This window comes from Hemiscyllium ocellatum, chromosome 1 (genome assembly GCF_020745735.1).
Source record: "Hemiscyllium ocellatum isolate sHemOce1 chromosome 1, sHemOce1.pat.X.cur, whole genome shotgun sequence".
NCBI classification, from domain to species: Eukaryota; Metazoa; Chordata; class Chondrichthyes; order Orectolobiformes; family Hemiscylliidae; genus Hemiscyllium; species Hemiscyllium ocellatum.
This window is the reverse complement of record NC_083401.1, coordinates 78,103,910-78,115,973: the sequence shown is the minus strand read 5'-3', so window position 1 is coordinate 78,115,973 and position 12,064 is coordinate 78,103,910. Positions and strand designations below refer to the sequence as shown.

At 39.4% G+C, this 12,064-nt stretch overlaps 1 protein-coding gene across 2 annotated transcripts in view; it reads right to left on the bottom strand.

Annotated features, from left to right (window-relative positions):
- map3k1 (mitogen-activated protein kinase kinase kinase 1, E3 ubiquitin protein ligase) overlaps positions 1-12,064 on the bottom strand; it is a 126,367-nt gene that overhangs the window by 60,372 nt on the left and 53,931 nt on the right. For both annotated transcript variants that reach the window (XM_060823370.1, XM_060823395.1), the window contains exons 4-6: positions 10,619-10,819; positions 9,257-9,373; positions 6,590-6,738 (exon numbers count right to left, since the gene is read on the bottom strand). In XM_060823370.1, the coding sequence (XP_060679353.1) occupies positions 6,590-6,738; positions 9,257-9,373; positions 10,619-10,819 (467 nt within the window). The remainder of the gene's footprint in view (positions 1-6,589; positions 6,739-9,256; positions 9,374-10,618; positions 10,820-12,064) is intronic.

Below are 12,064 nucleotides of genomic sequence, written 5' to 3'. Positions count from 1 at the left end.
CGCTGGAGGATACAAGAATAAAACAAGGCATAATGAAGCATGTAAAAAACAGCACATAAATGAAGGATAATTTTAATTTTCATATTGATTTGGAAAAATCAAATTAGCAGAAGTAGCCACGAAGAATTCAGGGCCGTTTCCTAGAACAATATGTTATAGACTCAACCAGGAATCTGGTAGTATGTAATGAAGCTGATTTAACAGATGGTCTTAGTAAAACTTCCCTAAGAGAACAGTGACTATAACATGGTAGAATTTAGCACTCAGTTTGACAGTGGAAAACTGGGGTCAAAACAACTCTGCTAAACTTAAATGATGTTAATTACAAAAGGAATGAAGGCAAAGTTAGTAGAGCAGACTGGGAAAAGAACCTCAGTGTAAAAGATAGTTGAGGAACAATGGTAAATATTTAAGAAAATAACTGATAACTCAACTAGATATACATTGAGGAAGGGGAAAACTAGGAATGAAATAAAAGAATCATTATTAACCAAGTAAGTGAAGGATTGCAACAAATTGAAAGAAAAGAAACTAAAAGTTTTAAAAGCCAATAGAAAATGCTATTATATTGTACAGTGTTCACACTATTTTGTACTGGATTTGTAATTTTGTAAAAAACCTAAGATCTTTTTTCAATAAAAATATTTATTAAAAGCAGCCATCAAAAGATAACCATGAAAATAGAGGGAGAAAATAAACTGAAAAATGTGTTGCTGGAAAAGCGCAGGAGGTCAGGCAGCATCCAAGGAGCAGGAGAATCAATGTTTCGGGCATAAGCACTTCTTCCTTGATGCTGCCTGACCTGCTGCGCTTTTCCAGCAACACATTTTTCAGCTCTGATCTCCAGCATCTGCAGTCCTCACTTTCTCCTAGGAGAAAATAAACTGACAGCAAACTAGCAATCAATTTTTAAGAAAAGAGCAGGACCTTCTTAAATGTATACAAAGAAAGAGGGATGTCTAAAGGAAATTACAGTTATAAGGGAATGAGGTTAGGAAATGCTAATGAGGAACTATAAAGGGCAAAGCAGTTGAATAAATACTTTGCAATGGTCTTTACAGTCAAAGACAACAACAGCATTCCAAACATACTAAGTCAAGCAGCTAAGGGGTCAGGCAAATAAACAGAACTAATCACTGGAGAAAGCAATGGGGTTAAAGGCTGATACACCCCAACAGATCCAGGGGATGTAACAGACAATACGAAAGGAGGAAGCTATGGAGATACTGAACACACTGATCTACCAAGAATTCGTAGATAATGCAAAGTCCTAAAGAATTAGAAAACTGTCAATGTAACACCCTTAACCTTACCCAAAAAGGGAATCAAATAAAAGTAAGCCAGTTGACTTAACATTTTCTCAATGACAGATGTTAACAGGCTATAAGGGATGTAATAATTGAGCATTTAGAAATGCATAATAAAAAAAGTGAATCTTTTTTCACGAATAGGAAATTATGCCCAGCAAATTTATTCGAACATGCTGAGGTGCTAATAACAGGAAACCAGTAAATAGAACATAGAACAATACAACACAGAACAGGCCCATCGGCCCTCGATGTTGCACCAACCTGTGAACTATTCTCAGCTTGTCCCCCTACACTATCCCATCATCATCCATGTTCTTATCCAAATGCAGTATGTTTAGATATCCAGACAGTATTCGTTTACTACACATAAAGCGACTTGAGACCATGGCTTTGACAGTAGGATATTGAAATGAAGAGAGAATTGGTTAAATTGAAAACAGATAGGATAAAAGGAGTGGAGTGCCACTGCTATAAGGAATGAGACCACACTTACTTACATTATATAGTAAACAAATGGGCAAAATTAATGCCCTACCAGTTTTGTGGATGACAGATAGGGTGGGGTGAGTCTACAGAGGGACACTGACAGGTTAATGAGTGGAAAAACTTGGCAGATAGAATGTCATAGGGGAAAATGCGAATTCATGCACTTTGGCTGGAATAGTTGAAGAACTTAACAGTTTAAATAGAGAATGCAGAACGCTTCAGCACAGTAGAATTTGGGAGTCCTCATGCACAATTTTTTTTAAAAAGCAGCATCTAAGTTCAACAGGTACTGCAGAAGGGCTTTCATTTCAAAGGGAATGGATATCTAAATAAAGAGATTTTAGTAAAACTGTACAGTAGGTTTGATGGCAAGAAACGATCTTGGATCAAATGATGTAGAATCCTGTGGGAGGAGGTAAGTAGTAAGGGTGCAATACATTGGTGGGAGTAGTCCACAGGCTCTTCTAGGCACCAGTTGGGTCACACCTAGAATACTTTGAACAGTTTTGCTCTCCGATATCAAATGGAGATATGAGATGGTATTGAAGAGAGCACAGAAGGTTCACTAGCTTGTTAGCATGAGAGGTCAAGTAAGTTGGGTTTATACTCATTGGAGTGAAGAACAGGAGACATCACTGACACATACAAGATTCTTAGAGGACTTGATAGAATAGATACAGAGAAGTTAATTTTCTTTGTGGTGGAGTCTAGGATCAGAAACCAAAATCTTGAGTAAGAAGTCACCCATTCAGTTCAAACGAGGAGACATTTCTTGAAGATAGTGCATATGTGGAATTATTTTACTGCACAGAACTGTAGAGAGTGGGTTGGGAAGTATTTTTATGGCAAAGATAGATTTTTAAAATTAGGAAGGGAATCAAGATTTATGGGGAGAAAAAGTAGGAAGGTGGAGATGGTGTTGAGGATCACATCAGACATGAGCTCATTGAAATTACATTATGTTAGCAGAGCCTATAGACTACTCCCACCAGTGTTTTGCACTCTTACTTCTTACATCCACCCACAGGGATTTTGCTTCATTTGATGCAATATCATCTCTTGCTCTAATATTTATTTCATCTCCCACTGAAAGCAATCTCACCAATCTTTCCTTCCTACCTTACTTTGAATTCACACAACACTGAATATTTAGTTCCAAATTTTGATCTTGTCACTGTAAGGCTGGAAGATCACACCCATTAACATCAGTTTGTGCCAATGTTAGTTTATTTTCTTCCAAATATTATGTGCATTTAAAAGCAGTTAATTTTGCCTCTTGACTTTTTTCCTCTCTCCTTGACTCTTTTTGCTGGTTATTTGTACACTTGGTCCCTGCTCTACTGAATATTATCCAGTTAGAAAAAGCAATCCACGCACCCATCAAAACCTACCACTATCTCAGGAAGAGATCAACAAATGCAACACTGGCACATCCAAATCAACGTTCGTTATGACTAACCGCATCCAAGAAATCGGCTAATTAACACAAGCTTCAGGTTGAAACTTTACACCCCAAAGACAACTAAAGGACTTGTTTGGCATTGGATAGGATTGTCCTTTAATTTTTGAACTTGTGTACTGGTCTAATTGACTAGTTGATGGCTGTACAAGTGAACCACTTGCCAGTTATCAATGGCTATCGATTGTGTGTTTGGATTTAAAAGTCACCAAAGGTGCAACCTTTGAGTTGGAACACTAAGCCGAGTCATATCTGTTCTTTAAAGTCGCAGAAGATTCTTGGCAATATTTTACTTAAGAAAAGGGGGATCTCTCCTTGTGCCCTATTAAACATTTGGCTGTTGCACGTTCCAGGGTTCAAATGTTTTAGTAGGATCAGACATGGGGGTAAAAAAGGGGGAGGCGTGGCATTACTTGTCAAAGATAGTATCACAGCAGTGGAATGGACGATGGAAGAGGACTTGCCATCTGAGGTAGTTTGGGCTGAGGTTAGAAATAGGAAAGGTGAGGTCACCCTGTTAGGTGTTTTCTACAGGCCTCCTAATAGTCCTAGAGAAGTAGAGGATAATATTGCGAGGATGATTCAGGAAAAGAGTGAAGGTAGCAGGGTGGTTGTTATGGGGGACTTTAACTTCCCAGATATTGACTGGGAGAGCTATAGCTCGAGTTCAATAGATGGGTCGGTGTTAGTCCAATGTGTGCAGGAGGGTTTCCTGACACAATATGTCGACAGGCCAACAAGAGGGGAGGCTATATTGGATTTGGTTCTAGGTAATGAACCAGGCCAGGTGTTAGACTTGGAGGTAGGTGAGCACTTCGGGGACAGTGACCACAACTCGGTGACTTTTACTTTAGTGATGGAGAGGGATAATCGTGCGCCGCAGGCCAAGAGTTATAGCTGGGGGCAGGGAAATTATGATGCAGTGAGGCATGACTTAGGATGTGTGGATTGGAAAAACAGGCTTCAAGAGAAGAACACTAATGAGATGTGGGGATTGTTCAAGGAGCAGCTACTGCGTGTCCTCGATAGGTATGTACCAGTCAGGCATGGTGTGAAGGGCCTTGTGAGGCAGCCGTGGTTTAGTAAGGAATTGGAGTCCCTTGTGAAAGGGAAGAAGGCGGCATATGTAAAGATGAGGCGTGAAGGTTCAGTAGGGGCGATTGAGAGTTATAAGGTAGCCAGGGAGGAGCTAAAGAGGGAGCTAAGAGAAGCGAGAAGGGGACATGAAAAGTCTTTAGCTGGTAGGATTAGGGAAAACCCAAAGGCTTTCTATAGGTATGTCAAGAATAAAAGGATGACTAGGGTAGGTATCGGTCCAGTCAAGGATAGTAGTGAGAAGTTGTGTGTGGAGGCGGAGGAGATTGGAGAGACATTAAATCAGTACTTTTCATCAGTATTCACTCAGGAACAGGACACTGTTGCTGATGTGAATATGGAATCACAAATAATTAGAATGGATGGCCTGGAAATATGCAGGGAAGAGGTTTTGGGAATATTGGAAAGGATGAATATAGATAAGTCTCCTGGGCCTGATGGCATTTACCCCAGGATCCTATGGGAAGCTAGGGAGGAGATAGCAGAGCCATTGGCCTGGATTTTTATGTCGTCATTGTCAACGGGAATAGTACCAGAGGACTGGAGGATAGCGAATGTGGTCCCATTGTTCAAGAAAGGGAGTAGGGATAGCCCTAGTAACTATAGGCCAGTGAGTCTGACTTCAGTGGTGGGCAAAGTCTTAGAGAGAATGGTAAGGGATAAGATTTATGAACATCTGGGTAGGAATAACGTGATCAGGGATAGCCAGCATGGTTTTGTGAAGGGCAGGTCGTGCCTCACAAACCTTATTGAGTTCTTTGAGAAGGTGACTAAGGAAGTGGACGAGGGTAAAGCAGTAGATGTTGTGTATATGGATTTTAGTAAGGCGTTCGATAAGGTTCCCCATGGTAGGCTAATGCTAAAACTACGGAGGTATGGCATTGAGGATACATTAGAGGTTTGGATTAGGAATTGGCTGGCTGGAAGGAGACAGAGGGTAGTAGTTGATGGACTATGTTCATCTTGGAGTGCAGTTACTAGCGGTGTACCACAAGGATCTGTTTTGGGACCATTGCTTTTTGTTATCTTTATAAATGATCTAGAGGAAGGACTTGAAAGCTGGGTAAGCAAGTTTGCGGATGACACAAAAGTCGGTGGAGTTGTGGATAGTGAGGAAGGAAGTGGTAGGTTACAGCGGGATATAGATAAGTTGCAGAGCTGGGCGGAAATGTGGCAAATGGAATTCAATGTAGCTAAGTGCGAAGTCGTTCACTTTGGTAGGAATAACAAGATGATGGATTATTGGGCTAATGGTAGGCTACTTGGTAGTGTGGATGAGCAGAGGGATCTTGGTGTCCATGTACACAGATCTCTGAAAGTTGCCACCCAGGTAAATAGTGCTGTGAGGAAGGCATATGGTGTACTGGGCTTTATTGGCAGAGGAATTGAGTTCCGGAGTCCTGAGGTCATGTTGCAGTTGTATAAGACTCTGGTGAGGCCTCATCTGGAGTACTGTGTGCAGTTTTGGTCGCCATACTATAGGAAGGATGTGGAAGCTTTAGAACGAGTGCAGAGGAGGTTTACCAGGATGTTGCCTGGAATGGTAGGAAAATCTTATGAGGAAAGGCTGAGGCACTTGGGGCTGTTCTCATTGGAGAAGAGAAGGTTTAGGGGAGATCTGATAGAAGTGTATAAGATGATTAGGGGTTTAGATAGGGTAGATACTAAGAACCTTTTACCGCTAATGGAGTCAGGTGTTACTAGGGGACATAGCTTTAAATTAAGGGGTGGTAGGTATAGGACAGATGTTAGGGGTAGATTCTTCACACAGCGGGTTGAGAGTTCATGGAATGCCCTGCCCGTATCAGTGGTGAACTCTCCTTCTTTATGGTCATTTAAGCGGGCATTGGATAGGCATTTGGAAGTTATTGGGCTAGTATAGGTTAGGTAGGATTCGGTCGGCGCAACATCGAGGGCCGAAGGGCCTGTACTGCGCTGTATCCTTCTATGTTCTATGTTCTATTTGTCCCTCAATTATCGTTGTAGAACAAAGATATGATTCAATCATTATCATAATGTACTATAATAGGGTGCAAAATGGTTGCCATATTTCCTATGCCACAAAAGCAGTTACGCATTAAAAAGTTAGTTATTCAGTAATTAAAACAGTTTGCTATATCCTGAAATTCTCAAAACAGCTTTAGATACAATTTTTTTCTTTCTTTCCAAATTGCTTCTAGCTCACTGGATCTGTTTGCCATTTTGCCAATTCAGAAGTTTAATCATCCTGAAAACATACCTATGTTCTGCACTGGATGTAGAAGTACTGGATGAAGCAGAAGTGTGAGAGTTAGACATACGAGAAACAAATTTTTGGATGGTGTTGCGTGAAGGAGCTTTGATACGTGAACTGCGTCTGCTGTGGTATTTCTGAAAAAGGCTCTCCACCTTTTGAAAAAAAAAGAATACGTTAATTCCTAAATTCAAAAAGCACACAACCAATATTTCATACAAAAATCCAGGAATTTGACCCAACTGTGAAGGGTAGTAATATAGTTCAGAGCCAGGCGAGTTTCAAGAGGAACTTGCAGATGGTGCTATTCCCCATGTCTGCTGCTCTTGTTCTTCTAGGCAATAGGGGTCATAGGTTTGGAAGGTGTGGTCTTAGTGAATCAACACACTGCATTTTGTAGATGATATACACTGCTGCCACTGAGTGTCAGTGACAAAAGGAGTGAATACTGAAGGTGACAGATGGGGTGCCAATCTCAAGAAGGTTGCCTTGTCCTGAATGTCCAGCTTTGACTATTGTTGGAGCTGGACTCAAAACAGGCAAATGGTGAATTTTCCATCAGACTCCTGACTTGTCTCCCTAAGTGTGTCCACCATCTACAAGGCACAAGTGGCGAGTTATTTAACACAACTTGCAAGCATTTAACATCCTTGCTCTGATAATTCTGTTTTATGAATACAAAGCTTCTGAAAAAGCTACCACTAAAATGAGCAAAGGCTGTTAATCAAAATTGACCCTCAAATCTGTCTATTTCTCAATGCTCACTCCTCCTCCATGTACTGATCCTATCATCTTCAATCATAGAAGCCTCTATTCAAATCGCACATCCAACATATATATCTTTTGATGGTAGATTCATGATGTATTTGTCCAAGACTCATACAGCATACCTATCTCACACACAACTCAAATAAATTTTTCTTCCGGTCCAAAATTTAAATTACTTAATTGCTGTCAGTGGTGCAACTACCTCTTAGCAGGCACCAGCTTAGTGGAAAGTAGCATTTGAGCTGCAGAGTTTCAGAACATTACAAACACTGGCAACAACCATTAATATGGAAAATTGTCGAGGTATATCCTGCAAGGGAAAAAAGATTACCAAAAGTACCGATAAGAGTCGCCGCCCAGGAATTTGACCCAGTAGTGAAGGAACTGTGATGTATTTCACGTCAGGGTGGCCTATGTAGGTTATGGCTTATCTGTGGAGGTGCTGCCTTCACTTTCTAGTTTATGGAAGTGGACAGTTTGGAAGTTACTGTTGATGAAGCCTTAGAGTTAATGCAGTGCTCATCTTGTAAATGGTATGCAGGGTATACCATTGTGTGAATGGTGGAAGAGGTCAATGCTGAAGATGGTCTTTGGGATGCTAATCAAGTAGGCTTTGCCCTGAGTGGTATCAGGCTTGAGTGTTGCTGGAGCTGCAACTTTTCAAGCAAGTGAGAAGTAGTTCACCACATTTCTGACTCGTGCACTTTAGGTGGTGGATGGGAACTGGGAAGACAGGAAGGGAGCACCAGTGCAGAATTCTTCGCTTCCAGCATCCGCAGTTTTTTTTTGTCTTTAATCTGCTGTTGTCGCCAGTGTGTGAGAGAGAGACTGGTCCAGTTCAGCTTTTAACCAACGTTTACTCCCCAGGATGCTGATGGTGGGTGAATTCAGCGACAGTTATGCCGATATGGTCAAGGAGTGATAGTTGGACTAACTGATTGCCATGAATGTTACTTGCCACTTGCTAGCCCAAAACCCAAAATGTCTCTGGGCCTCTGTTTATAGACACAAACTGTTTCAGTATCCGAGGAATCACAAATGGCGCTGAACATTATGCAGTAATCTGCAAATGTCCCCATGAGACCGTATGATTGGGAGTGTGGGGTATAGGAGGAAGAGAACGAGAGCAAGAGCAAGAGAATTGATATTTTGCAAAACCTAGGTCACTTCGCTCCCTACTCTTCCCATTACTAATCTCCCTTAGCATTCTAGAATATAAAGTATCAGTATCTGGAAATTAATTAAGTTCAATTCTCATCAATACCAAATAATTTACTTTTATTCATAATTATCAATTTTCTGTTGTTCCACATTTTTCTCTGGTATTTCTTTAGCGTTTCACATTCCTTTCCGAAGCAAAAAACGAAACTCAAACATTTTGACATTTTCTCACTTCCTTCCATGTCTTCACACTAAACAAACTAGGTTAGAGATGCTTAACGCTTTAGAAATAATATTTTCTTAAATATATCAGTTACTTCTACTTTTCCTCCGACTCTTTGAAATTCTCTGCAACAGAGAGTTTTGTGCTTCACAATTAAGCATATTTAAAGCCAGGATGGACAGACAGACAATCATGCTGAACAGCAGAAGCCTCATCTGTCAGGGAAATGTAAATAATCCCAGGGAACTAATTACTTTCTTGCACCATAACATTTATTCAACTATCATTACCAAATTAAAACAAATTATCCAATCATTTGTTGTTATTTAAGCACCTTGTGAAGTTAGCAAATGTGTTTCTTACATTTCAAGTCCTTGCAAGGTACTTTGCTGAATGAAGTGCTTTGGAAGGTGCTATATAATTGCATTTTCCTTTGCACCCCCAGTTTAAGTATATCTTCAAGATTTCAAATTCACAAATCCTCAAAAAAGGTGAGGACTAAGTTTTTTTGTTCTGCTCACCTCAAAGTTTTTTAATGTCTTTCGCCACAGCAATGAATCAGAAGGCTCTAATTGGAAGACTCGCAGCATAACAAACAGAACATGAATGCAGAATGTTCCGCGCCCACAACTGCAGGTCTATAAAAGATACAAATCATAATCTTAATAGACAGTAGACCAAAGACACCTACGAGTAAAACACATTTTACTCAGTAAACATAATTTCGATGTGTTTGAAAGTAGTGGAGTCCACCACAGATGTCAATCACAACTTATTCAAATTGACAACAACCTTAGTAACTGTGTGAATTTTCAGAGCATCTCTTCAATTTATCTAAAATGCACAAGGGAACCTGATTTGAAAAGCAAACTTCAGTAGCTTGGTTGTTAGAAGATAAGGTGGCAGGTGCCAGGGAAAGATTCACACCAGTAAATGGCCACCAGGAAAGCTTAGACAGTAGGTAGACCATTGGTTCTCAAATCAGAGGGGTGCCAGGAACTTGCATTCGCACCTTATGTAACTCCTTCCCTTCCCACCACAATGTTAGTTCCTTTCATCCCCCAAATGTTTACCAATGCAAAAACCAGCAAGATGACAACATCTATGAATACAAATTGACAAATTGATTGTTACTGATGCCAAGTCAATTTTGAGTGTACAGGCACTCAATGTTGACCATATCCCTTAATGTTGTTGTCGAACATGCAAATTAAGGGAAACAACATCCTTCCTATGGACTAGTGCATGATATGTACCTGTACACCAAAGTACACTGCAAGTGTTACATTATCTACTTAACGAATGACTAAAATTGCCAAAACTTAAGGGAGCCAAACTTGATGGCTAAACAAAATTGGCTCGAGTACAAGTGTTCCTATTCAACCAACCTCAAACAGGAGGCTACATTTTGCTGAAAGTAGTTTGAAAACTGTCAAGGGGAAAGAAGTGAGGAAAAAAAATGCTATTTATTCCATAACCTATTCTCTTAAAAATTTAAGTGGTATACAAAACAAATTATGTAACTGCTGTAAAATGATTCAAGGAGTTGCCCAAATTATGGGCACAAAAATAGAAAGAAATGTCAACTTCAGAATCCTTGCAACATTTTTCCCTTTGATTAACAGATTATGAATGGTAATTGACAAGAAAATGGATTGCATTTCCGAACAGATTTATATATACTTAATGTCATCATTGTAGCTTGATTATTATCCGTTCATTTGTCAGAGTCTTATTAGAAAACATCTTTGTCAAGGCATCTAAACTACAATATGTATTTATTATAGAAGCTAAGGGAGAATCTAGTGTATTGTCTTGCAGATTTATTTCTTCAAAGAAAAATGGTTTTAACACAGAACATGACACATAGCTATCTAACTGACCTGAGGGCCAATGAACACTCTGTACTTGTTATCAGGAACATCTCCCCCAATGAGGAAGGAGTTTGGACCTATTTGCTGCAGCAAGTACAGTCGTGCTCGCATTACTTTGTTGACTCTTCGGTTAGTTTCCTCAGGGCTGTAAGGTGAGAACCCATCTGGTGAGGGAGCTCTTCTTGGAGGAGTCACACGTCCACTCTGAAACTACAAAATTAGGGTATTTCATCAATCATCTTAAACAAATACATCAACCTAGCTACATGATATTAGAAAACAAGGAGAAATCCAAACTCTTCACTATTTATAAACCCAGATAGCAATTATTTGCAACCTAAACACGTGACAAATTAGTTATACACGAAGCAGGATATAGCAAGCGAACAGAGTAAGGCTTGCGTCACATTTAACACATGAATATATATATACACATACATACATACACACGCATATATATATATATATATATATATATATATATATATATATATAAATGTGAAATACATTTTAAATGCGTGTGGTAACTAACAACTAATTAACAATATGAAACCTACTCAAATTTAGTTAGAAACGAAGGTTCAAATCCAACCCTCCCTTGAGCTGGTGTGAAAAACAACAGCAGTAAGGTTGAAGTTTATACAACTGGTGGAAATGATTCTAAGCACATCGCTTTTCAATAACATAAATTCACTTCTTTAAATAGCACTTCTACATCCTACAGACACTTCAAAGTACTTCATATCCATTAATTGCTTCTGAAGGGAAATGATTAAAATTGGCAAATTTGCTGTCAATTTGTAAAGAGCAAGATTCAAAAGATATTTAAGAAAGTGACTACTTTTTTCTTTTTAAGAAGTGGTGTTGGATGATGGTTAAATGTTGGTCAGAATGCCAGACCTTGCCTGCATCCTCAAATTTTGTCCATGGACTAGGGGTTAAGAACAAAAAAGTTTCATACTTGATAGAACAGTTTAAATTTAAATTTCCCACCCTTACTCTAATTATAACTAAAACGGAGGTGGAGTGTGGTTCTCGGACTATTCAGGACTGAAAATCTAGCTGAAATCAAAAGCTTTTCAAGAAAATGAGAAATCATCGAAACAGAAACAGAACACCACATTTAGGCTGAAACTGTGTACGTGTAAAGGACAAAAACTTAAAACACTGGATTCATCAGAATCATAATCAGTACTTTGTTAGTGTTAAATTGAGGGCTAGTTAGATAAACATACCATATAATTGCATACTGTATCAGATCTAAAAGGTTACAATAACCGGAAAAGATTGTTAAGACACAATTACAACTTATTCAAAGAGAAAGGTGAAGATGAACGAAGAAGAGTCCAAAACCTCAGGGTCATAAATACAAGATAGTTAGAACATAGAAAAATACAGCGCAGTACAGGCCCTTCGGCCCTCAATGTTGTGCCGACCAAAGCCTACACTAGCCCA